This window comes from Macaca thibetana, chromosome 14 (genome assembly GCF_024542745.1).
Source record: "Macaca thibetana thibetana isolate TM-01 chromosome 14, ASM2454274v1, whole genome shotgun sequence".
NCBI lineage: Eukaryota > Metazoa > Chordata > Mammalia > Primates > Cercopithecidae > Macaca > Macaca thibetana.
The window spans coordinates 3,542,633-3,569,770 of record NC_065591.1 but is presented as its reverse complement, the minus strand read 5'-3'; the positions used below and the strand labels follow the sequence as shown (position 1 = coordinate 3,569,770).

General features: G+C 49.6%; 2 protein-coding genes across 3 annotated transcripts in view; one reads left to right on the top strand and one right to left on the bottom strand.

The window, feature by feature from the left end:
• The window catches only part of NADSYN1 (NAD synthetase 1), a 559,458-nt gene that overhangs the window by 245,407 nt on the left and 286,913 nt on the right, over positions 1–27,138 (top strand). The window lies entirely within an intron of this gene.
• The window catches only part of SHANK2 (SH3 and multiple ankyrin repeat domains 2), a 666,329-nt gene that overhangs the window by 577,738 nt on the left and 61,453 nt on the right, over positions 1–27,138 (bottom strand). For both annotated transcript variants that reach the window (XM_050758103.1, XM_050758102.1), the window contains exon 3: positions 7,195–7,413. In XM_050758103.1, the coding sequence (XP_050614060.1) occupies positions 7,195–7,401 (207 nt within the window). In that variant the 5' untranslated portion in view covers positions 7,402–7,413. The remainder of the gene's footprint in view (positions 1–7,194; positions 7,414–27,138) is intronic.

The following is a 27,138-nucleotide window of genomic DNA, read 5'->3' as shown; positions in this document are numbered from 1 at the left end:
GCTCAGAAACAGCACTCACTCGGCCAGCAGCAGTGGGCCCGGACAGCAGGGGAGGAGGGGCAGCATCTGGGGAGAAGAGGGGCCACCCAGGTGCTTCTCCAGGACCAACTCCCAGCTGGCGGGCACTGGCGCCTCAGTGCAGACTCACTCGGCAGCTCCTGGCTGGCTCCTCCCGGCAGGGTTCCAGGAACTGTCTCGTGTCCCTGGCTACACAGAGGACTCAGCCCCACAAGGGATTTCACACAGGAACAAAGTCTGCTTTGTTGCTGAGAGCTCACACCCAGAGGATTTCTGGTTTTGGCCTCCAGGGGCTTTGTTTGCCTTGAACAGAGTGAAGCAAAGTGGTCTTCAGAAGGTTCCAGAAACAACCAGGCTCCCACGAGTGGAGACTAAACCCTGAGGAGGCCCTGGCTTTCACGAGGAGGTGCTGTAGATTAAATCTGGGCTGTAGCAGAGCTGTGGCTCCATCCGTCACTCCAACAGGTCTCCAGTGCCTCTAGCAAAGTGGGCAGAACACCTGCTGGGGAAACAACCCCTGCCCTGCAAGGGGAAGATTACCCCGTCAAGGACAGCGTCAGACAGGCAGGGAGGCAGGGTCCGGGCGGGTCTAGGAGGCCCCTGATCTCCCGACACCCTTGCCCCACTGCCGATGGAGGACCTCGATGGCTGCGATGACCAGGGCCTCCCTCCTGTGTGGCTGATGAGAGCCTCCAGGAGGGTGGACTCAGGAGAATGGAAACAGTAATGGGCCCCTTGTGAGTGCTCCCCAGGCTGGACGCCAACCCGCAATGGCTCACTTCACAAGTGGTGTTTGTGTCCCGACAAGTGGAACCCCAAGGCTCAGACCTTCAGACCCTCGCCCAAAAGCACAGTGAATGGCGAGTGGGACGTGAGTCTGACTCACGCTGGGACGACTGGGGCCGGGGCTGCTTCGCACACAGCGCTGCCTGCTGGCCGCCTTCCTGCTGGGAATTCGACTTGCAGGTGCAAATCAGCCCGGCACCAAGCAGTTGGTGGCGCAGCCAACGCCAGTATCCCAGGGCTTCCACCCAGCAGGTTTCAAGGCCCAAGGCTGGGAACCCCCAGGACACTGGTTCTGCCCCTCACTGGCTCTGCCCAGCACCAAGCAGTTGGTGGCGCACCCAACGCCAGCATCCCAGGGCTTCCATCCAGCAGGTTTCAAGGCCCAAGACTGGATACCCCCAGGGCAATGACTCTGCCCCTCACTGGCTCTGGAGTCTGATCCTCCTGTTCCCATCTGTAAACTGGGATTAAACATAAACTCTCCCCATGACTAGGAGGGGGCAGTGGGGCTCCCGGGGCTGGCTGGTGTCCTATGCCTTCCTCCGCCTGCAGGTTACACGCTGTGTTCCGTCTGAGTGCATGGGACACACGCCCTCTGGACAGGTGTTATCCTTCAACAAAGATGCTCACAGTGCTGTCTACCTCAAGGCTGACAGCACTTGGGAGGCTGAGGTGGGCAAATCACTTGAGGTCAGGAGTTCGAGACCAGCCTGGCCAACATGGTGAAACCCCCTCTCTACTAAAAATTAAAAAAAAAAAAAATTATCCGGGTGTGGTGGTAGGTGGCTGTAATCCCAGCTACTGAGGAGGCTAAGGCAGGAGAATCGCTTGAATCTGGGAGGCAGGAGACAGAGGTTGCCGTGAGCTGAGATCGCGCCATTGCACTCCAGGCTGGGCAACAGAACGAGACTCCTTCTCAAACAAACAAACCACAACAAAAAGATGTGACTTTGCTCCTCCTCCACCTTCCACCATAATTGTGAGGCCTTCCCAGCCATGTGGAACTGTGAGTCCATTAAACCTGTTTTTCATTATAAATTACTCCGTCTCGGGTAGTTAGCAGCGTCGTTATTAGCAGCATGAGAATGGGCTAATACAGCGTTTCAGGAAAGACAGGGATTCCAGGCCCTGCACGTGGACGCCACTCTCCCAGCCCTGGGCCTGCTCATCTGCAAAGGCAAACAGACAGCCAAATCTAACCTCGTAATGGAGCCGAACGGAACTCACCCATGCACTATGCGAACCAACAGAAAGCCTGAGCTGCCGACAGCCAACCGGGACGAGACGGGGAGAAACATCAGGGAAGCCACAGGGACCTCACACAGATGCAAAATGAACCAGACCAAGAAAGGCGGCACGCAAACCTCCGACAGTCTCCGAGCTGCATGAAAACTCAGCATAGTCAGAAGACGAAAAGCCCCCAAGAATGCTTTCTGCCAGGGAGGACAAAAATAAGACAGAAAACCTACCAAATAACTCAGGAGAGTACTCTCAAAAAGAGAGCGTGCAGGGCTATGGAAACAAACAAAAAGTCAAAGGAGCATGACTACAATAAATCAGAAATTATAAAAAATAGAACGGGTCTAACTGAGAACACAACAATTAAAGGCTCAAGAAAATCACGGCAGGCCGGGCACAGTGGCTCAGGCCTGTAATACCAGCACTGTGGGAGGCCGAGACGGGCAGATCACCTGAGGTCAGGAGTTGGAGGTCAGTCTGACCAACATGGCAAAACCCTGTCTCCACTAAAAATACAAAAATTAGCCAGGCTTGGTGGTAGGTGCCTGTAATCCCAGCTACTCGGGAGGCTGAGGCAGGAGAATCGCTTGAACCTGGGAGGCAGAGGTTGTGGTGAGCCGAGATCACGCCACTGTACTCCAGCCTGGGCGACAGAACGAGACTCTCTTTCATTTAAAAAAAAAAAAAAAGAACAGCAAACAAACAGAAAAATGCCAAGCAATTAAAGCAATTAGAGAAAAAGATAACAGATATGAACAAGGAAAATCCAATACAGGGATAATTACTATCCCTGAAATAAAGGATCCAACCGATAACACAGAAAAAGTAACAAAATACAGGAAAACATCATTAAAATGAAAACGTCCTTAAACAGAATCTGCAAAGTTTTTCTAGGAAAAACCAAGAATGTCCAACACCAGACACTTCGTGGTCTAGCAATGGAAGCTACTTCTTTAGGAATCTAGTTCAAAAAAAAAGTCACCTATGAGATGGAAAAAATAAATCTGTTGGCCTCAAATGTATTCAAAGCAATGTTCAGGGCAAGAAAACAATCACAGACGGGAAATTGTGACTCAAAAATACAGAGGAGGTCAGGTATGGTGGCTCACGCCTGCAATCCCAGCACTTTGGGAGACTGAGGCAGGTGGATCACCTGAGGTCAGGAGTTCAAGACCAGCCTGGGCAACATGGTGAAATCCCGTCTCTACTAAAAAATACAAAAAAATTAGCTGGGCGTGGCGGCAGGCACCTATAATCACAGTTACTTGGGAGGCTGAGACAGGAGAATCGCTTGATACCGGGAGGTGGAGGTTGCAGTGAGTGGAGATCGCTCCACTGCACACCAGCCTGGGTGACAGAGTGAGACTCGGTTTCAAAAAACAAACAAACAAAAAACCCACAGAAGAAAAGAGTTTTCAAGCCAGAGGGAACGCGTTGACATTTTCAAAACACAGCCAATCCTCACTATGCATGAATTTTGGATTGGGGGTGTGCCTACTTGCTAAAATTTATTTGTAACCCCAGAAGCAATGCTTTTCGCACAAAACAGCCAAAGGTTTCAGTTGCCCGATGCGCGGGTTCCCACGGGAGGGTGAACAAGGTGGTGGTCCGACTTCCTGTCTCAGCTCTCACCTTGCAAACAAGCATCTGACTGCAGCCCACAGAGTGTCACGATTCTCACATTGTTTGTGCTTTTTCTTGGTGATTTTGCCATTTAAGAGGGCTCTAGCGAAGGGCTGAAGTGCTGTCTACTTGTCCCTAAGGCAAGAAGGTTGTCATGAGCTTCACACCGAAAACGTGCCAGAGAAGCTTCACTGAGGCCTGCGTGAGAGCACTGTTGGCTGTGAGTTCCATGTTAATGAATCACCATTACATATTAAATAAGGCATCTTTAAACAGCAACGCACATAAAGCAAGATTGCGTACTGACCTATGGTCAAACATGCAACCAGGGGCTTGTAGGAATCAAACACTGCACTTCCCCTGGGAGCAATGGCCAAGGCGTCACTCATTCAGCATCTGTGGCAGCTTTTTAGAACACAGGTACCACAGATAATGAGCATCGATCGTCCATTCGCTGAGAAAGCACTGCTCTCAGGAACTCTTCCTAAAAAAACCCACTGAACAATGAATTCCCTCCCATTAAAGGCAAAACAACAACCAGAAAAGGATCTGGCAAAAGAAAAGGCTATTGCAAAGGCAACTGATGGCAGTGACCCCCTGAAGAGAGACAGAGTGGCTGCACGCCCTGGAGGCATGGTGGATAGTAAGTGGGAGGGAGAGTGACAGTGTGTGAAAAGTCACTGTCCACACCCAACAAGGCTCAGGAGGTGGGGGAGGAGAAGTGTGTGTGTGCGCGTGGGCTAGCTACTCATTCACCAAACTGATGCCGCCTTCTTCCTGGGCTCAGACCTCCACTGCATTTCCCAGCCTACTCTGCAGTCAGGTGCAACCTCCTCATGAAACCAGGGAAGATGATGCACTTTACAAGTTCTGTCTCTTCCTCTTATCTTCTGGGCAGATACAGAAGACCCCGTGGAAGATTCCGGAGCTCCAGGGAATGGTCCAGCTATCGAACGGAAAGAGTCTGGGTCCCTGAATGTCAGTATGGATCAGAACTTCCCACCTGTCCCTCCTGCCAAACCAGGTGGACTAAGAAAAGAGAAAAAAGTAAAGCATTGATACGTTAAGTGCCTGACATTTGGAGGCCTTTTATTACAGCAATGAGCTTAATTTACCCCTAAACCATATAGGAAGAGGACACAGTGAGAAGGGAAAAAACTGTAACAAAAAACAAAACAAATTCCAGCCTTCCAGTGTTTCATAATCACTTCTTTTAACTTCACAGATTTAGCTGGAAAAAAAGTCTCTTGTGACAAAAAAAATAAATAAAAGCAGCATTTCCTTCACCATCTTTTTCTCCTCTTATACTCAAATAAAATAACATTGATGGAGTTCATTTCTTAAGAGCGTGTGTGGTTTGAGCCCACATTTACCAAGGTATTTATATCCATATACACATCCACCCATTGCCTGTAATCCCGCAGAGGGGCACGTCGGAATGGGGGTCTGCGAGTGTTGATGTGACCTCCATTGCTGAGTCTGGCATTTGTGCTTCCCTGCATTACTTGATCTTTACATAACAATCATTTATAGCTTTTATAAGAGGCATTAAATAACACAGAAGAAGGAACTCCAAAAGACCACGCCTATCCTCCTGAACAGCCTTTGTACTACCAGGGCAGCCCCTGGGCCCCGTGGCATGGCCAGATTAGCTCTGGGGCATCAGGCCACCCTAAGCTTCCCCCACTATGGGTCTCTAATCTTTCGGCTTCCCTGGGCCACATGGGAAGAAGAATTGTCTTAGGCTACACATGAAATACACTAACACTAGAGAGAGCTGATAAGCTAAAAAGAAAAAAAAAGTTGCAAAAAAAAAAAAAAAAAAACTCTCAGAATATTTTAAGAGAGTTTATGCATTTGTGTTGAGTCACTTTCAAAGTCGTCCTGGGCTGCATGTGGCCCACGGGCCTTGGTTTGGACAAGCTTGTCCTAGACGGTGAAGCCACTTGGCTGAGCGCATCCCTAGAGGGTATGCGTTAGCCCCCTCAGCCCAGCTAGCATCTCTCCCAGAAGGAGCAGGGCTGGGGGTGGGCTGAGCAGAGGGTCCCTGCTGGACCGCAAGCTGCTGGCACTGGGGGAAGAGGAGACACACATTTAGCCCTCACTGGGGACCAAGCCCTGAGAGGTGCCAACCCCAGAGCATCTCTTAGCTCCTCCACAGCACCAGGAGCTGGCACCCTGGATGGGCACCAAGTGAGGCACCAGCAACACTCAGCCAGTGGGCAGCACAACGCTTCCCTGATTTCCAGCACCTGGGCCTCTCTTCCCCATCATGGCTGGGGACAGGAGACTGTACTCAGAGGTCGGGGTGGATAAGGAGCACTGGGCTCGCCTCCTCAAGCACCTGCAGCAGCCTACACCGCCAGCCCACCTCTCCCCGTTCCTTTCACCCAAAGCTAAAATGAGAAGGGTCCTCCCAGCCCACTGAGGCCCCGGGAGACCCTTCTAGAAAGCACAGGTGGAGACTGTCAGGAGCCTCACCCAGATGCCCCTCTGAGTCCTAACGCTTAGATGTCCACCATGTTCTACTCCACAGCAAAAGGGCTTCGTATCAACTGCCCCTACTACTGTCACTCCCACCCGCCTTCCCCAGGTGGACAGCGTGTGAAATGCTCACAGGCCAACCCTACTAGGCGCCTGTCCGCAACCATGATGTTTGCTCCATGCTTCCAGCTCTGTCCCACACCTCCGATTGAGACCACATGCGGCACAGTCCCTGCTGTGAGGAAGAGGGAACGCGGCTGGGCGACCGGCCCCCAGCTTGCTCAGGTGGATTCAGGCAGAGGATGAAGCCACACCCCTTCCTCTGCACACGAAGGTCCCCTTTACAGACAGCCCCAGTTCCCAGGGGCCATCGTCCTCCTCGGGGAGGCAAATCCAACAACGGGGACCCCCAGGCATAAGGACAGACGTCCAGGGCCCAGCCAGCGTGGGCCAGGGCAGCCTGAGGGCTCTGGGGGGCACAGGAATGACACTGGGCCCAGGGCTGGAGGGACAGGAGGAGGCAGGACAATAGCCACGTGGGGAGGAGTGCTCAGAGCTGTATCCCCTGGAAGTGGGGGAGCATGGGACGCTGCTCCTCGGGCACGGTGGAGTCCGGCACCAGGAAGAGGCAGGGCCAGGCCTCAGAGCCTCCTGCACTTGGCGCTAGAAGCCAGTTGCAGGTGCGCCTGCTGCCTGGGTTTCCTCTGTGAGGCTGTGAAATGCTCCTCTCCATCTCTGGGCCCCTTGCCTCAGGTCTGGTACACAGCAGATGCTCAGAAAATGTTTGTGGATGGAGGCGGGGACAGTAGAGGCGGGGACAGTGACCGCGACAGCATGATGTGAGGCCAGTGGTAGCAGGGAGGGGAGGCGGACACAGGAGGGAGCCTGCGGGGAGTGGGGTAGAAGTATGGAGCAAGGAAAGAGCACGGTGTGCCTGGAGCAGTCGGGACCGCGGGTCCGGGGAGGACCAGAGCAGCCCTCTGGTGTTCAAGCCACAGGTGACATCGTCCAGATGGGAACCAAAGGGCAGACCACAAGGCTCACCGTCTGCTGCAGGTCATGGATGACGACGCGGATCACCAGCGTGTTGCCCTGGCTCTCCTCCGTCCTGGCACCGCCCGGCTTCTCCGCAGTGGCCCGGATCGTGTCATAGATGGTCTCTTCTTTGGAGCTGTCTGACTCCGACCCCACGGAGTAGTCGGAGAAGCTCTGGGCCATCTCGTCCTCACTGGATGTTGGGCTGCGCGGCATGGCTGCCTGTGTCTTCAAAGTGGGAAGAAGGAAGACAAAGAACAGGAAATGTGAAAATGAAAGAAAACCCAGGGGCAAGGTGGACGCTGGCACTGGAACACACGCGGTGGACTCGCTTTCACGGTCATGTTTGCTGGTGTGACTGCCAGCCGAGGGCCCCGTGTGTGCACATGTACAAATCCCAAAGGGCGGACACGAGTCAGCACTGCCTGCTCCCCCTGGAGCCTGAGCAAGAGGCAGCAGCCAGGATCCAGAAAAACCCCTGCAAACTCTGGTACCAGAGCCATGAAACCCCAGCACTCAAAAGGAGCCTAGGCTAGCCATGGGGATGACCACAGCTTACAAAGATGAAGCAGAGGGCCACTGAGGCCGTCTGAGCTGCCCAAGGTAATAAAAAAGGCTGCCTTTTGTTTTCCTTGGAGGACAGAGCTGCAGGAGAGGAAGAAACACAGGTCAGAACGGCAGCAAGTTCATGCTATAATAACCCCCTCTGCTTCAAACACAGGGCAATGATAGGTACCACGTAAAAACAGAACAAAAAGCCAGGGCCAGGCTCACAGATGAGAGAACCTCCCAGACCAGGACTGGAGAGGAACCCGAGTCATGAGCAGACTGCAGCCATCAGACTCGGGGGTCCCCAAGAGGCAGGGGCAGCTGAGAGCGCAACTTCCTCAAGGTCAAGTGCAATAAAAATCCTGAACTTAGAGTTTTCACAGAACATCTGGATTTCAGTCGCCTCTGGAAAAATCACAGGCTCCTGCCTCCTGGGCCCACTCCACCCACCTGGCAGCCATGTGGACACTGGGCCATGCGGCCCTCTCGATGGGGCAGGAGCAACATGATTCACCCAGCCCCACCTCGTCATGCCCTCTGCACAACAGGAGCTGCCGCCCCTCCCCATCAAGGTACAGTGAGGCTCACCCTGCACCCAGCTCACCTCACCTGCCCCATCAGCCCTGGACCCTGGCAGCAGAAGTGTAGGTTCACAGACCCTGTGCTAGCGTTTTATAACTGGGCGACCCTGTGAGTGTTCAGGGATGTCCCGGGGAGGCCACGGGCAGTTCACCAGGAACCAACGCTCTATGTCCAATTAGGAGAAAGCTGATACCTGCTGCTGGCTCCCAGCACTCCTCCAGCGTGGGAAGAGCCTGCCGGGTAGCGGAGGGCGCTGGAACTATGTCCTCAGCAGGCACTCCGGCCTCGCCCTCAGCTTTGCTGCCCAGAAACCTGACAGCAGCCACTCCTCATCAGGTATCAACCTCCATCCGTGGGTGCGATGCCACCCCATTCCACCTGTTTTTATTCTGCATCCTCATTCTCCTGGGCCCTGCTGGGTTAGAAAGCAGTGCAGGCATGAGGGTGAAGGAGAAAGGAGCCCTTCTTAAGTGGAGTCAAAGCTACACAGAGCTCATGTCACCCATTAATGCAGAAAGAAGCCTAGTGTGGTAGCGGGGCCAGCCTCAGCGTCAACATCTGAAAAATGGCAGGGTGGGAGCCCCGAGCTCAGAGCCCTGGCATAGAGCAGACACGGCCCACATTGGTTCTGTCCCTGCTCAGGTCAGATAATGTCTGACTGGCAAGAGCAGGCGAAAGACTGTCCAGGCTCCAAGCTGCTTCCAGGGGGGCATGTGTAGGAAGCCTCCCTCAGTGGAGAGTGGGCACCCAGTGAACACACGCTGGGTGGGAGGCCAGGGCTCCGGATCGCAGATGCCCAGGAGAGCAGTCAGGGGGCACGAAGGGGGCGACGCTGGCAGAACATGGTCCCCAAATCAGCCAGGCGGCAGCATTCCCACTCCAGCCACAGCTGGTAGGTGGGAACGCAGATCTAGTGTTGCCAGGCCTGCAGGTATCTTTTAGATATGGCAGATTTGATGCAAGAATGTGAAATGTATAAACGTTGGAAATTCACTTTGTTTGTTTTTTACTGAGACAGAGTCTCACTCTGTCACCCAGGCTAGAGTGCAGTGGTGCAATCTCAGCCCACTGCAACCTCCACCTCCTGGGTTCAAGCCATTCTCCTGCCTCAGCCTCCCAAGTAGCTGGGATTACAAATACCTGCCACCACGCCTGGCTAATTTTTTGTATTTTTAGTAGAGACGGGATTTCACCATGTTGGCCAGGCTGGTCTCAAACACCTGACCTCAAGTGATCCACCTGTCTCTACCTCCCAAGGTGCTAGAATTACAGGCGTGAGCCACCGCGTCTGGCTGGAAATTCACTGTTTTTAACAGATTACTTTGCAGGCCACATAGTATACATCTATAGCGGGACCTGAGTCCAGGAACAAAAACAACGGCCCACAACAGGAAAGACAGCAAAGAGGGGCTCCTGGGGCTGTAGCCCCCACTGCTGCCGGCGGACATCATTGCCCACTAGGACCATGTCCCCCGGCACTGGCTCCAGGGGTGATGGTCACAAACAAGCACATCTGCTCCCAAACCACGGTGCAGAAGAGCCCCGGTGCTGGGTCCGAAGAGGAACCAGGATTTCGTGCAGAAGCAGGGGGAGCAGAGAAGAGAAGGCTGGGTCACACCACCCAGGCTCTTTGCAGAATCGTCCTGGGAGCGCATGGCCAGAGATCTGACCGAGAGGGTCTTGACCTTCGTAAGGGGCTTGAGTAACCTGATTAGCAGCTCCCTGGGAACAGCAGACACCTGATCACTGCCTGGGAAAACATTTAATTATTAACTCCCGGGGAGAACCACCGGGCAAGGCAGACGGCACAAGTCCCATCTACATTTCAGACAAACCACAAAGACACTTGACTGCATGTCCCAAATAATTGCACGGGACATACTTATACTAAAAAACTCTCTGTTGTTCATCTGAAATTCAGGCAGAACTGGGTGCGCTGTATTTTATCTGGCAACACCATGGGAGAGCCGGGGTGGGCTGTGCTGAGTTCTCTAACCCCGTGAAGACCAGCATGCCGGAAGGCTCCGCAGAGAGAATGAAAGCAAAGACCAAGACACAATCTGAAATCCTGGCTTCCCCAGGAAGTGCCAGTCCCAGCTCAGGGGAGGGGAAGATTACTCCCCACCCCGGGCAACCGTTCTCTGTGTAACTAATCTCTTGGGCTGGTCAGGAGAGAGGCTATAAAACCCCAGGTCCGTGAACTTCAATGACTCTTAGTGTGTGTTTCTCTCATTGGCCCTGCTAGGGTAGACTAATGAGGAGACAAGAAAATCATCACAATCAAAGCAAGTTCAACAGAGCCTCGGCATTTTGCTGCTAACTTGCTCCAAGAAAACCTAAAATCCTCAACCAGCTCATGCGTCCTCCAGTACCTCTGATGAAAAGGTAGACAGACTTTTCCACTAATTATTTCAGCCACTGTGAAAATATGAAAGCTGACCTGGGAGAGAAGATACGTAATAAAAACAAACAAAAAACCTCACGGCCAGAGCTGACTTTGTCAAGGTTAGAGTTACAAAACCTTCGTAAACACCTTTAAAAGTGCAAGGGTTCAGCTGGGCACAGCGGCTCGCACCTGTAAACAGGATCCTGCCTCTGAGTTTCCGCCCTCCACTGGTGTCACCGTCTTCTACCCTGAGTTTCTCTCCCCATTCAGCCAAGTCCTTCCCTTTCAGCCTGGCTTGCTCTACCCCAGGTGAGAACCAACTGCTACGGTACACAAGCTCCCCTTCCTCTCACCTCGGAGGGCCTGCAGTCCACGCCTAATTCCACATCTAACTCCTTCCTCAGCTGCGCCTCCTGACTACAGCTCTGAGAACTAATTCCATTACACACACACCCTCCAATCCTCCTCTGGACACACACATTTGGGAAACGTAACTGGATAGAACAAAAATACACAGGTCACTTTGCTGCTGAATTTTTAAGAGGGCTTTATATGGCAGTGTCCCAGAGAGAGGGGTAAAGGCAGCATTTCCCAAGTGCACCTGCCCCAGACATGCTTTTCCCCTGGGACTGATAAGCAATCTCCCACAACAGGAAGAGAAGCTGTGGTCTGAATTGCCAATGGGCCCTTCCTTGCTAGACTCAAGATCTTAGAAGCAAAAGCCAATCACACCCCTAGAGTGCGTGGCTCACTGAGGCCGGCACCCTGCCAACCATTATTGCCTGAAAGAGACTGACAGTAGGAACTCTGCAATGGTTCTCTATCTAAAAGAAAGGGGCTCTAGGGATAAAACAGCCACTCCATACCTTCCTCTTAATGCCCAAACCGATATCCCCAAATCAGAAAACGAGCTACTAATAAATCAGATACCTGAATTAAAATGATACGTCACTTAAAAGCACTCCCTTAGATGAATTGCAATGCCTCACTGTTGTGTTCTGTTAAGATATTGGGGTGTCCAGGTCTTGAGAAGGACTGGTGAGATGGTACATTCATTAGGTAAGTCTATTTCTCTTCCACGCCTCAGCATTCATGTGGGAGTGTGCCGTTTTCTCGGTGGCACCGGTAATCACACCACAAATGTGGTCTGCACCGTCTTTCTCTGGCCAGACTCAACACAGACTCCAACAGTCTCTCAGTTTCTGCTAGAAAAGCCAGAGAGAATAGTCTGTCTGGCTTTCTAATTGGGCCTCAGTGGGTTTCTGTCCAGGCTGCTGTAAAGAGCACATGATTTCTAAAGAAGTCTTCATTGTATGACAGGTTTCCATTTCAGTTTTCTTAGAGCAGAATTTAAGGGGTTCTGGCCAGCCAGCATGAACCCACTCTCAGCCTGTGTGTGATACGCTGGCCTACCCATCTCACAATTCTGCAGAAACCACTCACCGTGACCAAGAAGGGAACGACTTGCCCAAGGTAAAAGGCTTCCTGGGAGACAACCTACACAGAAGGAAACCAATCAAGACAACAGGTCAACAAGTCCCTCCTGGGACACTGCCCCTGTGCGCAACTCTTAAGCATGGGTCCAACAAGGCCCTGTGTCCAGCAGGAACAAGAGGCCCAGCCACGGACAGCCTGGGGTGGGGACACAAACCACCCCCAGTCATGATCAAACTCTTGGAAAACTGGGAATAGAAGATAATTTCCCGAACTCGAACACAGCATCTACTCAAATCCTGTAGCAAACATCAAAAACAAATAAGCAAACAGATAAGTGAATACATTGTTTACAGATTAAAAGGAGGGAAATCATTATTCTCAGATAATATGCTTCTGTGAATAGAAAATCCAAGAAAATCTAGGGACAAATTAAATAATGTGTAAGTGTAAAACTAGTTAAAAAAAAAAAAAAAAAAAAAGTCCAGCAAAATGCCAGATAAGAAGTTAATATACAAAAGTTAACTGAATTGTTACATTATCAATAAACAATTGAAAAACATTCAAAAACACTATAATACCATGAACAATAACCAAAGTTAACTTGAAAAAAAAAAAAAAACACAATATGTGTGAGGCCTTTATGGAGAAAAGTAATACTATATAGCATTATCTTTTTGAAATAAAGAAAAAAATGAAGGAAGACCCAAATAAATGAAGAGCTATACAATAATCATGGACACTAGGCTTTAACATTTTCAAGATGAAAATTCTCCACAAAATATAAACTTGATGTAACTTTTTTTTTTTTTTTTTTTTTTTTTGAGACGCAGTCTTGCTCTGTCGCTCAGGCTGGAGTGCAGTGGCCGGATCTCAGCTCACTGCAAGCTCCGCCTCCTGGGTTCACACCATTCTGCTGCCTCAGCCTCCCGAGCAGCTGGGACTACAGGCGCCCGCCACCTCGCCCGGCTAGTTTTTTTGTATTTTTTTTAGTAGAGACGGGGTTTTACCGGGTTAGCCAGGATGGTCTCGATCTCCTGACCTCGTGATCCTCCCATCTTGGCCTCCCAAAGTGCTGGGATTACAGTAACTTCTAATAAAAACCTGATAGGACTGTTCGTAGAACTTAACACTCTGATCTTAAAGCTCAAAGAAGAGAGGGAGCCAGCTAAAACCAAGATAACTCTGGAGACTAAGAGGAGACTCATTCTACCAGATGCTGAGGCTTACCAGAAAAAGTTATAGTATGAAAACAGTATGGTATTAGACAAAGACAAATAGATGGATTTAAAAAGCACAGAACCTTAGTCTGGGCTTGTAAATATCAGAGTCCCATATGCGTCGGGGGAAAGGGATGAATTAAGAAACCTATGAGGTTGACACTTGCAGGTATTCATATGGAAAAGATGAGCCCCACGCCACTCCAGACACACAAATCCATTCCAGATGCACTGACTACTGTAACATGAAAAGCAACACAACAAACCTCTAGAAGAAAAAGTAAGAGGCAACGCCTTCATGTAAGGTCCCTTAGACAGGGGATTCTGGCTGCTCAATAAATGCTGCTTTGTCGCTGTGTAAGACAATAGCACAGACTTAGTGGGTTAGAGCAACAGAAATGTGCGGCAGTGTACCCTCATCATGCTGAGGTCAGAAATCCTAAATGAGTTTCACCGGGCTAAAGCCAAGGTGTTGTCAGAGCTGGTTCCTCCTTAAGATTCTGAGGAACAATCCACTTCCTTGCCTTCCTCAGACGGTGGTGGTGACCTGTATTCCGCCACTCATGGCCCCTTCCTCCAGTTTCAAAGTGGGTCACTCCCACCTTGGCTTCCATCTTCACATCACCATCTCCTCTTCTGCAGTCAAATCTCCCTCTTAAAAATAATGACCCTTGTGATGACATTCAGGACCTACCTGGATAACCCAAGATAATTGCTCGCATCTCATCCTTAACTTCATCACCTCTGCAAAGCTCCTTTTGCCGTATGAGGTCACATATTCAGAGGTGCCAGAGACTAGGACCTGGATATCTTTGGGGGCCATTAATTAGCCACAAATATGTTCAATTGTTATTTGCTGAATAAATCAAGGGGAGAAAAAAGTGTTTCTTTCTACAAGGCATTGGGTACAAAGCATGAAGGGACAGACAAATTAAGACAATGTAAAAGTTAAGACTTCATCAGACACAACAGCAAGAAGACACCTCAGGCTGGGCACAGTGGTTCATGCCTGTAATCCCGACACTTTGGGAGACTGAGGCGGGTGGATCACTTGAGGTCAGGAGTTCAAGACCAGCCTGGCCAACATGGCAAAACCCTGTCTCTACTGAAAATACAAAAAACATAGCTAGGCGTGGTGGTGCACACCTGTAGTCCCAGCGACTTGGGAGGCTGAGGCAGGAGAATCGCAGGAACCCAGGAGGCGAAGGTTGCAGTGAGCCTAGATCGTGCCATTGCACTCCAGCCTGGGTGACAGGAAAAAAAAAAAAGAAAGAAAACACCCGAAAGGGACCTTTACAACATAGGACCAAGTGCTGTGGAAAATCTGGGAAGAATTCCTATAGGGCAAAAAAAGAAACAACTCCAGATGCAAACGGGTACAGTTCATCGCAGGGGACACCTGAAGGGCTAGTTGGCATGGGAGAACATATCCCAAAGGTACCAGGAAAACAAGCAATGCCAAGGCCCACAATGAAAATGCAGTCCCAGGATGGAGAAGGCAATGCAAAGTGGGACTGTTCCGGAGGCTCCTGGGGACTCTGTCATCCCCACTTAAAGCAGCCCTGAAATTCTCACTGCTATGAACTGAACTGTCTCCCTCTAAAATTCATATGCTAAGGCCCTAACCCCCCAGTGTGATGGTATCTGGAGGTAGCACCTTTAAGAGGTAGTTGAGGTTATGAGATTACAAGGGTGGGGTCCTGATCCCATAGGATTAGCATCCCTATAAGGAAAGGAAGAAATATCGGAGAGCTAGCATGGGTGCCCACAGGTGGTCATGCATTCCTATCTCCCTGCAACCAACCATGTGAGGACACAGCCAGAAAGTAACCCTCTGCAAGCCAGGTAGCAGTCCCTCACCAGGAGCTGAATCAGCCAGCTCTTCAGCTCCTTGATCTCAGACGTCCAGCCTCCAGAAAGGTGAGAAAATAAATTTCCGCCAAGTCACTCTATCTATTCTGTTATAGCCTGAGCTGCCCAAGACACCCACCTTCTACAAAATCATGTGTAAAACATAACAGAGTTGATGGGGAAAACAGTTGAGGAGGCCACTCCAACATATGCCTTTTTGTCCCCAGAGCCCTGCAGAAGCCAGGAAAATCCCTGCTGTGTTATTTCGGCTCCAGCAATGACACCTTAAATCATGGTCCATGTTGGCAGCCTTCAACCCTGGGCTGCTGAGTCTCCCAAGAGATGTCTGTCTCCAAAGAAGATGGCTTCCAATAGAAACCAGTTGCTTCAACACTGAAACTAAGTTTGTAGATAGCCTTCTTTAAGAAGTTTACTTTTGCTAACCAGAAATAAAATTCTAAGTCCACCACCAACTGAATGGATCCCCCAGCCACTCTTGGCCAAGGGCATTCCAAAGTAAAACCGAAAAACGAGTTCAAAGCATGATGGGAAGCAGGGATCGAACATGCCTCATTATATCTGCCTCCCTTTGGAATTCAGGCACAACTGACCAGCATTAACATTAAAACAAGAGATCTCAAGATGGACCAAATGGACTCTTTGTAGCAAATTCCAATCTGACTCTAGTATAGCATCACATAATAGATAGCAGGTCCTGAAAGAAAACAAAGTATTTTTTACCGAACTATATTTCTTTGACATATTTTGAAATGACCCTGCAAAGCTGTCTCTTGTGGGGAAAATTTACACTCTATAGAGAATCCCCTTCCATTTCCAGGTCTCTTCCTGATCCAGGAGAGATTAACTAAGAGCCTGGCATCTTTTTAGGTAAGTTAAGAGACATTTACCCTCCGTTCTCCCTGAAGTCTGCTATCTGGAAGCTTCTTGCACGTAATAAGAACCTTGGTCTCCACAACCCCTGATCTTAAGCCAGACATTCCTTTCTATTGATTCCAGGTCTTTACATAATAACAACTCTTTCAACCAATTGCCAATCAGAAAATCTCTGAATCTACCTATGACCTGGAAACCCTCCCCTGACTCCACTTAAAGCTGTCCCACCTTTTTGGACTGAACCAATGTACACCTTACATGTACGCACTGTTGTCTGCCTGTAACTTCTACCTCCTAAAATGTATAAATCCAAGCTGTAACCCAACTACCTTGGGCACATGTTCTCAGACCTCTTGGGGCTATAAAATGGGCCTTGGTCACTTGTATTTGGCTCAGAATAAACCTCTTTAAATATTTTACAGAGTTGACTATTTTTCATTGGCATTTTCTTAGATACAGGAGGAAATGTCTTCATAGTCTGTCCATAGGCAGGGCAGCATCCTCAAATCTGGTGGACAGTGTGGAGGCTCCCTAAGCCATTGCAGCAGCCTCTCCTTACACTGAATGAGACACCCCTGTAGCATTTCCTGCTTTTTGTTCTGAAGCATCACATGATCTCAATGTATACTTGGTGAATTAACCAATGAACTGGAAACAGCTTAAATGCCACTGTCTTATTCCACTTTTTGTTGCTATAACAAGATACCATAGGCTGGGTAATTTATAAAGAAAATAAGTGTATTTCTTAGGGCTCTGGATGCTGAGAAGTCCAAGAGTATGGTGTGGCATCTGGTGAGGACTTTCTTGCTGCATCATGACATGGCAGGGGGCATCACATGGCGAGAGGGTGAGATCATGCATGTCAGCTCTGGTCTGTCTTCCTATTGAAGCCATAAGTCCCATCATGGGGACTCCACGCTGATGACCTTATTTAATCTCAATGACCTCCCAAAGGCCCCAACTCCAATCAACATACAAATTTGGGGATGAAGCTTGCAACATAAGAACTTTGAGGAACATGTTGAAACCATAGCAGCCACCAACAGGAAACTAAGTAAATGATTGTGTAGTAATATCAGGTAAAATTATAGAACAGTGAAGACAAGTCAAGTAACATACATTGACATGCGACAGTGAAATGCGGGAAATGTCAACTTTCAAAAGAACAGATACATTTATCTAAACATTTTCATACACAAATTAAAAATATAGATGGTGATGGCTGTCTTCACCTATCTATAGCCCTGCTTCAAAACAGGGAAAACTGATGAGAACAAGTGGGAGTTATCTCAAAACAAATAAATAAATAAATGCAAATAGGCAAATAGGGCAAAATCTTAAAATGTTTAGTTCTGATGATGGGTATAGAGTCATTATTGTGTTTTTCTACTTTTCTATGTTTATCATGTCTTTCATTAAAAATAAAAACTTTAGCAATTACATGACCATGGCACAGGGTCTGCCTGTAATGGTCTTTCCAGTGCAAGCCCTTGATAAATCAAATTTATTCATTTTAGAAGCCGGACAGATGTGCTTGTGGGGGATCCCAGTGGATGAGAACACAGAAGGCCATGCTGCTACAGGAAGGCAGAGCTGATGCTTCTTCAGGGCTTCCAGCAAGTCGGCCTACCAGCTAGGCCTGTATTTGAGTATCTCTTGTCAGTCCTGGGAGAATGTGATAGGAGGACTTCGTGACTTCTCCTTATCTGATAGATAAGGAACCTCAGAAGATAAACTCCTGGTGCGTCACAGCCAGGAAGGGAGGCAGCTCACCCTCAATCCAAATTCAAGATTCTCCAGACAATTTCCAAAAGACAGTCTGCTTGTGCAAAAAGGAGCTCAGTGGAAACTGCCCCAAAAGATTGCAGCGTGAGGTCTTAGAGAAGTGAAATTCGGATTAATTCACTCTCCATCCTTTCACGTAAATCACACACCCTCAGCAACAGGGAGGCTGCAGGAGGACAGAAGGCAGAATGCAAAATATTTATATATCCGTGCTTTTTATTGTGCACTTCTAAATTAATAGGCTTTATTCTTCTAGAGCAGGTTTAGGTTTATATGAAACAGCTGATACAGAGAGTTCCCGCTGATCTAGTTCCTAGTTTGTAGTCTGTCTGCTCTAACAAACCTGTTGCACTTAGGATCTAAAAGGAGATGTAAAATCAAAATACAACCCTCCCAGATGCCAGTGGTCTCTAAATTTTCAGGTGCCCTCCGTTTGTTCCTGAGGCTCCCCGCGGTTGACTTGGGTCCATCTGGACAGTTCTGGATCCTGCGTTATGAGTGCAAGGGAGGGGTGTGGCAGTCAAGACTAGCCACCAAAATCATCCCCAGGTACAAGTCAGGTTCTTAAAATCCCAGTACCTGGCAGTGGAGGGCTGGGGGATTAACCTTCCTTTGAAGATTAAATATCACAGTACATTGCATCTCAGCAGTGTCTGTCTGGGCAGAAGGGCTTTGGCATTAAACAGACTCAGCAACCTAGGCCACTACAGAGAAGACAGAAGCATGACCAGGTTCTATTCCAGCTCCAGACTCAACACCAGAGCAGCCACAGAATAACCCAGTGGGACCCAGTGTCCCCAGTGAGGGGTTGACCACAGGGTGACCCACCTAAGGCATCTCTGATTCACAGAGGGGCCTCACGACAGCTGCCGCACCTTCTAAACTATGGGTTACCAGAAAGTAAGTTAAATTACCATGTCTGGGAACTGGGAACATCACACAACAAACTTACACGCTCTGAGAGCTCTATGGAGATGAAATGTCACTGGTGAACTAAGATGTGCCTGTTACTAAACATATTTAGTGTACAGATGTGCCTGTATACTAAACAGATTTCAAATCAAGGGTAAGAACTCTCAACAGCTTTCTGTGCTGTACCCAATTCCATCAAAAACCGGCCTCAGGTATCTGTTGGGGGCCCAGGAGAGATGCCAAGTGCTTGAGTCTGAAGGGGGCTTCCCAGTCACCTGCTTGGGGACGCCCTTGACTCCACCATGAGTGGGGCTGTGGCTACTCCATCCTGCCATCGTCTGTAATGACAGTATTTAAGCTGGGGGTGGGTTCCCTTAATTCCTATTATTCCAATGTTTGTGGGAACCCAGATGTCCTTTGCTATCTTAACTTTAATTTTCTTGTCTTCTGTTTTTTTTGAGACGGAGTCTCACTGTGTCGCCCAGGCTGGAGTACAGTGGCACGATCTCGGTTCACTGCAACCTCCGCCTCCCGGGTTCAAGTGATTCTCTTGTCTCAGCCTCCCAAGTAGCTGGGATGACAGGCATGTGCCACCACACCCAGCTAGTTTTGTATTTTTAGTAGAGACAGGGGTCTCACCATGTTGGTCAGGCTGGTCTCAAAATCCTCATCTCAAGCCATCCACCCGTCTTGGCCTCCCAAAGTGCTGGGATTACAGGTGTGAGCCACCACTCCCAGCCTCGTCTTGTTTTTTTTTTTTTTTTTTTTTTTTTTTTTTTTTTTTGAGACGGAGTCTCGCTTTGTCGCCCAGGCTGGAGTGCAGTGGCGCGATCTCGGCTCACTGCAAGCTCCGCCTCCCGGGTTTACGCCATTCTCCTGCCTCAGCCTCCCGAGTAGCTGGGACTACAGGCGCCCGCCACCACACCCGGCTAATTTTTTGTATTTTTAGTAGAGACGGGGTTTCACCATGTTAGCCAGGATGGTCTCAATCTCCTGACCTCATGATCCGCCCGCCTCAGCCTCCCAAAGTGCTGGGATTACAGGCGTAAGCCACCGCACCCAGCCATCGTCTTGTTTTCTTAAGAAGAAATATTGTTCCCGTCTGGGGCGTTTTAAACTATTGCGCTAACCCAATGGTTGAGAGAACCTCATGGTGAGAGAACCTCTTGCAGTCCTCTGTGGGAGGTGCCCCCAGGTGTGTGTGCCGGTCCTCAGTGTGTCCTGCTCCTAGGATGTTATGCTGTGCAGCAGTCCCACAGCCTTAATGCCCCCACAGCATGAAGAATGAAGCCTGAACACCAGGTGGGAAGGCTGTTCTCGCTTTTCTCTGTGAAGCCTGGACAAACCCTACAGCGAGATCATTCATCCCAGAAATCTTCCTCCTCGGAACTTCTCAGCCCTTGAGATTCGGATGTCAGAGGCTGCCTGGGGACCTGAGAATCATTCACCTTGAAATGCCCCCAAGTGAAACGGGCCCAGCCAAGGCTGAGAACTGGCAACATCTTTTACATTGCGTTGTCAGGTACCTTTTTCTCAGGAGCAGAGACACGTCTCATTCTCGGGCCTCCGTCCTGGAATGCTTCCCGGCTGATCTCATGGTCCAGCCCCACCCACTTGTCAGGACCCAGTGCAGAGCACCCGCCGTGAGCACTGTTGGGAAGCCGTCTCCTCTGTCCTCTGCTGAGCGTTGAGTGGAAGACAAGTCTCCAGCCTCCCGCATGCTGCACAGATGGACGAATGTGAGTTTCCACATCCCCCCCAGCCTGGACCAACACTGACAAGCATACACGACAGCCTGGTGTCAGCCCTTCCCTTGAAGGAGGCTCCTGCCAAAAAGCCAGGGATGATAGGACAGACGGGGGGGTTCCACAAATCAAAACTGCACAGGCCAAGCACCAAAGCAGGTGCCGCCCAGGCACTGGGTCACCTCGCTTCACCCTCTCACAGACGTCCTGAAACAAAAGGTCTGCACCAGACAGTCCGGGGGCTGTATCACGAAGACGCTAGAGACGGGCAGACAGGACCTCTGAATCTGAAGAGAACTTGAGCATTGGAAGGATCTAGGTAAGGACAAACCAAGGAATTAACTGGACAGCTACTTCTTTACAGACAGCAAAAATTAGCCAGGTGTGGTGGCGGGCACCTGTAGTCCCAGCTACTCGGGAGGCTGAGGCAGGAGAATGGCGTGAACCTGGGAGGCGGAGGTTGCAGTGAGCTGAGATTGCACCACTGCACCCCAGCCTGGGCGACAGAACGAGACTCCATCTCAAAAAAAAAAAAAAAAAAAAAAAAAAGAATTCTTGCACACCCATGCAGCACTCCCCAGTATTACAAGACATGACTTTTCTTGGTTTACCTTCCAATCCACACTTTTTTTTTTTTTTGAGATGGAGTTTCACTCTTATCACCCAGGCTGGAGTACAATGGCATGATCTCGGCTCACTGCAACCTCCGCCTCCCGGCTTCAAGTGATTCTCCTGCCTCAGCCTTCCGAGTAACTGGGATTATAGGCGTCCACCACCTCACCCGGCTAATTTTTGTATTTTTTAGTAGAGACGGGATTTCACCATGTCGGCCAGGCTGGTTACAAACTCCTGACCTCAAGTGATCTGCCGTCCTCAGTCTCCCAAAGTGCTGGAATTACAGGTGTGAGCCACCACACTTGGCCCACACTTCTGAAAGTAATCAATATTCACAACAGCGGCAAGTAGCATCTAGGGACCATTTGACAACACTGATAAAAGGTCAACTGAGGCACAATAAGATGCATGAAGAGTTAGTTTGAGCAAACAGTGATTTATGAAATCAGGAAGCACCAAACTGAAGGTATTTGGTTGGTGCAAAAGGAACTGTTGGTTTTGCCGTTTCTTTTAAATGGCACAAACTGCAATTATTTTTGCAGCAACCTAATAGTTTTAGGCTCCACTACAGGGATGGAAGGGGAAAGCTTTATGGGGTGAACGCAGATGCAAGGCAAAGGAGACACCTGGTTGGTTACAACGATGTGGTCGCCTTACTGGCTTATCTTGTCGGAAAGTCCCTAGCTGAAGTTAATTGATGGCTTCTGATCAGCTAAGCTTGAGCTTCATTTTTCTTTGATGTAGGCATTTATAAGAAATAGCTCAAGTTAGGTTTCACTCAGGTGTCGTACATCAAGCAAGGCTGAGGTCACTTATGAGTTCTGACGGGCTCTGCTTAGGATTCTTTAGGCCTGGTTTCCTTTTTAATCTGACAACATAAAACAATTCATGTGACTCCAAAATATGTATGCACATAAGTCTACACAGAATGTGTGTAAAACCAGGCTCACGCCTGTAATCCTAGCACTTTGGGAGGCCGAGGTAGGTGAATCACCTGAAGTCAGGAGTTCAAGATCAGCCTGGCCAACGTGGTGAAACCCCATCTCTACTAAAAATACAAAAATTAGCTGGGCATGGTGGCGGGCGCCTATAATCCCAGCTACTCAGGAGGCTGAGGCAGGAGAATCACTTGAACCTGGGGCGGAGGCTGCAGTGAGCCGAGATGGTACCACTGCACTCCAGCCTGGGTGAAAGAGGGAGACTTCATCTCAAAAAATAAAAGAAGAAGAATGTGTGTAAAACCAGATACTGATTTTTGCATATCTCAGCAGTATAACTGTGATTTATGTTCATAAAAATATTTAATGAGAGTAAATTTTCAGAAAACTAAATTAAAATGTTTCCATTTCATAGAAATCATTTTGATTAAAATTTTGAGGCCAGGAGATCAAGGCTGCAGTGCTCTGGGACCCCACCTGTGACTGCATTCCAGCCTGGGCACAATAGCAAGACCTCATCTCTTTTTTAAAAATATATAATACTTGGCCGGGCGCGGTGGCTCACGCCTGTAATCCCTGCACTTTGGGAGGCCAAGGCGGGCGGATCACGAGGTCAGTAGATCGAGACCATCCTGGCTAACACGGTGAAACCCCGTCTCTACTAAAATACAAAAAATTAGCCGGGCGCGGTGGCGGGCGCCTGTAGTCCCAGCTACTCCGGAGGCTGAGGCAGGAGAATGGCACGAACCCGGGAGGCGGAGCTTGCAGTGAGCCGAGATGGTGCCACTGCACTCCAGCCTGGGTGACAGAGTGAAGACTCCGCCTCAAAAAAAAAAAAAAAATATATATATATATATATATATATATAAAATACTCATTAATTTTAACTTGTATTTTGCCCTTGAGCAGTTAATTTGGAATATTTTAGTAGATATCATTTTTGGAATCATGAAAAATGTTTAATGCTAAATTTAATTTATACCTTTATCAAAATACATTCAATTTTCTTTTCTGTATTAGCCCATTTTCATAGACACCCAAATTTTGTATACACTGAATATATTAAATTTCTAATCATTTAGAATATGAAACACAGATTGTGCAAAATGCTAGACCAGAACAACATAGTGGTAATTTTGCTGAACAGAAGGCAAGACAAATATATTTTCTGGCATATATAATAATGAATGAATGGCATTTATATTTATTACTTATCCAAATGTCACTGTGCATCAGTGAGATGCCCAAGTGTGCAACAGAACAACTAAACTCAGCCGTGTTTGGTGTATCAGCAGCTTTCAATCGCATGCAACAGCCAATTCCCACATGGTTTACATTTTGCCATCACAAAGGGACGTCTGTGAAAGCAGAAGAAACTATGATCTAACCGCGTGCTAGCTGGGTGTGGACCTAACTTTCAAATAGGAAACATGTCACGTGGGCTTCTGCTGGTGCTCCCTGCCCGGACCCCAAATAGTAGGGGCTGGCTGGTGAGACGTGGCACTGAGGCACATGTTGCCTGTTCCCGACCTCCAAGACCACAGCAGAGCCCATGCTCAAAGGGGTCTCCAAAGAGGCAAGCAGCTGGGACGCTCCCAGGTGCCAGGAGGAAGCAGCCATTTCTCCCAGGACAAGGGTCAGGCCTTCACGCCTATCGAATCGCAAGAGCTTTAGGAAATATGATGGCCCTAGTCCTCCTGGGTTCCTGCTGTCGCTGGCAAGGGGTGCAGTAGTCAGTTTGCTGCCATCACAGACCACCACAGCTGGGGCTATGACAGCAGAAATGCATGTGCTCACATTTCTCCCAGTGAGGGTTCTTCCTGGCTTGCAGACAGCCAAATTCTGGCTGTTTTCAGCACGGCCTCCTCTTTTGGCACCCGCGGGGAGAGAGTGAGCCTTCTGTTTTCTCTTCTTCTAGGTGCACTGTATTGGTCCGGGTTCTCCCGGGAGGCAGCATCAACAGGAAATGTATACAGACACATGCGGGTGGGCTTGTCAGGGGGCTGACAGGGTCTCCACGATGACAAAGGCTGAAAAGTCCTGGGACAAACCGTCTGCAGGTTGGAGCCCCTGGGGGCTGGGAGCAAGACTCAGTCCAGGTCCGAAGGCTCGGAACCGGGGAAGGCGATGGCGTAACTCAGTCCGAGGTCGGAGGACAGAGAACCCGAGGGGAAGGGGGTGGCCGCTGGTGCAAGTCCTGAAGTCCGAAGGCCTTCGAGTTGCCCAAAGACAGGAGAGGACGAGAGTGTCCAGCCCAGCGGCTCTATGCCCTTGCCCCTTCTCTGCAGTTGTTCTCTCTGGACCCCCAGCAGGTTGGACGGTGCCCACTCACACCCAGGGCAAATCCCTGCCTCCAGTCCTCTCAGACTTATGTGCTAATCCCCTCCAGAAACCCCACACAGACACGCCCACCATCACACTTTGCCGGGTTCCCAGGTGTTCCTTAGTGCAGTCGAAAGGATACTGAAGATCACCCCTCAGGCCTCTAATCCCATCAGATTAATCAGATTAATCCCTGTAACCTCGTTTAACCAGGATCACTGCCTGAGAGGCCCCAGGCTCAAAGTCACGATGGGGGTTATGGTTTCCACAGAGGAATCTTGAGGGGACACAATCTAGTCCACAACACCTGGGAAGGCGCAGCTCTGATCCTGAGACCCTGGGCCTGGGAGGCCTCCTTGGGGCAGCAGCAGTGGGGTGATGGGACTGTCCCCCATGGCTGCCCGAGGGTTGAACAATGTGGCAGACCTCACCACTCCACTCAGCCCCATCCGTGGCACACTGACCACGTAACCAAAAGGAGCAAACAACTGCTAGGATTTCCAACACAGTGATTCCCATCTGGCGCAAGGGAAGCCCTCAAAATATGCCACCGTCCTGCCAGCTCAATCCCTGACCTCACACAAGGAGAAGGAGCGCCCAAGGAAGGCATCCACCTCAAGAACGCAGGGCCACGGTGGGCCACGTGCTTTCTCTTGTTACTTTATTTACTTAAAACAAACAGCTGCCAGGCGCGGTGGCTCACGCCTGTAATCCCAGCACTTTGGGAGGCCGAGGTGGGCAGATCACAAGGTCAGGAGTTCGAGACCAGCCTGGCCAATATGATGAAACCCCATCTCTCCTAAAAATATAAAAATTAGCCAGGCACGGTGGTGAGCACCTGTAGTCCTAGCTAACCTGGAGGCTGAAGCAGAAGAATTGCTTGAACCCAGGAGGCAGAGGTTGCAGTGAGCCAAGATCACACCACTGCACTTTAGCCTGGGAGACACAGGGAGACTCTGCCTCAAAAAAAAAAAAAAAAAAAAAAAAAAAAAAAAAAAAAAAAAAGAAGGGAGGGAGGGAGGGAGGAAGGAAGGGAGGAAGGATGGACCTGAGGAGCAGCACCTTCCCTTATTTCCAATGGCCTCTTGGGAAATGCTCCTGAGAGAGGAATAACCCTCAGGGCACATGCACCCCTTAAAGGCACTCCCCCACCAGAGAACCGTCAGACTGCCACCCAGAAAGCCTACACAGTTAACGCCAGGGCAATGCCTGCCTCCTGCAGGTGCACGGTCTAGCCCGGCACGCTAGAGCAGGCAACAGCAGGTACACACACAGTGATCGAGTCCCATGTGAGAACAGGATCAAAAATGCACAAGCACAAGCAAATTCGCACTCCTTCAAAGACACTCCTGAGGGCTGCATTTCAAAGTGCTCTGGCCTCCGGGGCCATCGGGCTGGTGGAGGCTGAGAAGTGGGCATCCCCCAGCACCCAACCCTGTCACTGTGCCCTGTCCTCTCTGAGCAGGGACAGGCAGAATGCCTTGTTTGATGAAGTGTCTTATAAATCTATTACATTTATTTTTTCCAGCTACTGGTCTTTTGTAGACTATAAAATACTGGACTATTGGAGTCAATAACCATAAAAGGAAAATCTATCTCACCCCTCATGGAGGACAAGATGAACTGGAAGAGAGAAACTGATTCCAGTACAGGTTTCTCCTTCTGGCTGGGATCACTGCTGGAAAAAGTCTGCTGTTACCCTGCCTGCTTTTGGAGCAGATGTAAAGGATGAAGCTCCCGGGTGCCTCCAGGCAGGGTGGCTGCGGGGCTGGCCTCAGGATTGGCACCACTGCACGTGGTCCGGGTGTGAGTTCACCCTGCTGGAAATACCCTGACTGTCCAGCACACAAAGCTAATACTGTTTTCAACCCTCTTCTTTGATGAACCAGGCAAATGTCCCCCTAGGAAACATTCTTTCATATCCACAAGCTAGGGGGACTTCCACTACAACAATTTTAACTTCTGCCCAAAGAGTCGACTATTCCAGAACACGCTGAAACCTACCCAAGCACACTGGCGTGAAGAGTGTCCTCTCAAAATTCATCCTCACCCAAACCTCAGCATGAGATCTTCTTTGGGAACAGGAGGGTCTTTGCTGATGTAATTAGTCAAGATGAGATCATATAAGGAGGAGTGTAGGCCCTACATCCAATGCCAGGTGCCTTTATAAGGAGGGGAAATGATACAGAGGGAAAGACAGGGAAGTGACCAGGTGAAGACTGAGGCAGAGACTGGAGTGATGTGGCCACAAGCCAAGGAATAGCTGAGGCTTCAAGAGGGGGGGAAGGATCCTCCTCTAGAGCCTTTGAAGTGAGCACGGCCCTGCCGATGCCTTGATTTCAGACTTCTGACCTCCAGAACTATGGAAGCTGAGGAGGGTGGATCACGAGGTCAGGAGTTCGAGACCAGCCTGACCAACATGGTGAAACCTCGTCTCTACTAAAAAATACAAAAATTAGCTGGGTGTGGTGGCGCATGCCTGTAATCCCAGCTACTCAGGAGGCTGAGCCACGATAATCACCTGAACCCAGGAGGCAGAGGTTGCCATGAGCCAACACTGCACCACTGGACTCCAGCCTGGTGACAGAATGAGACTCCATCTCCAAAAAAAAAAAAAAAAAAAAATCAAAAGTTAGCTGAGTGTGGCGATGTGTGCCTGTGGTCCCAGCTATTGGGAGGCTGAGGCAGGGGAACTGCTTGAACCTAGGAGGTCGAGGCTG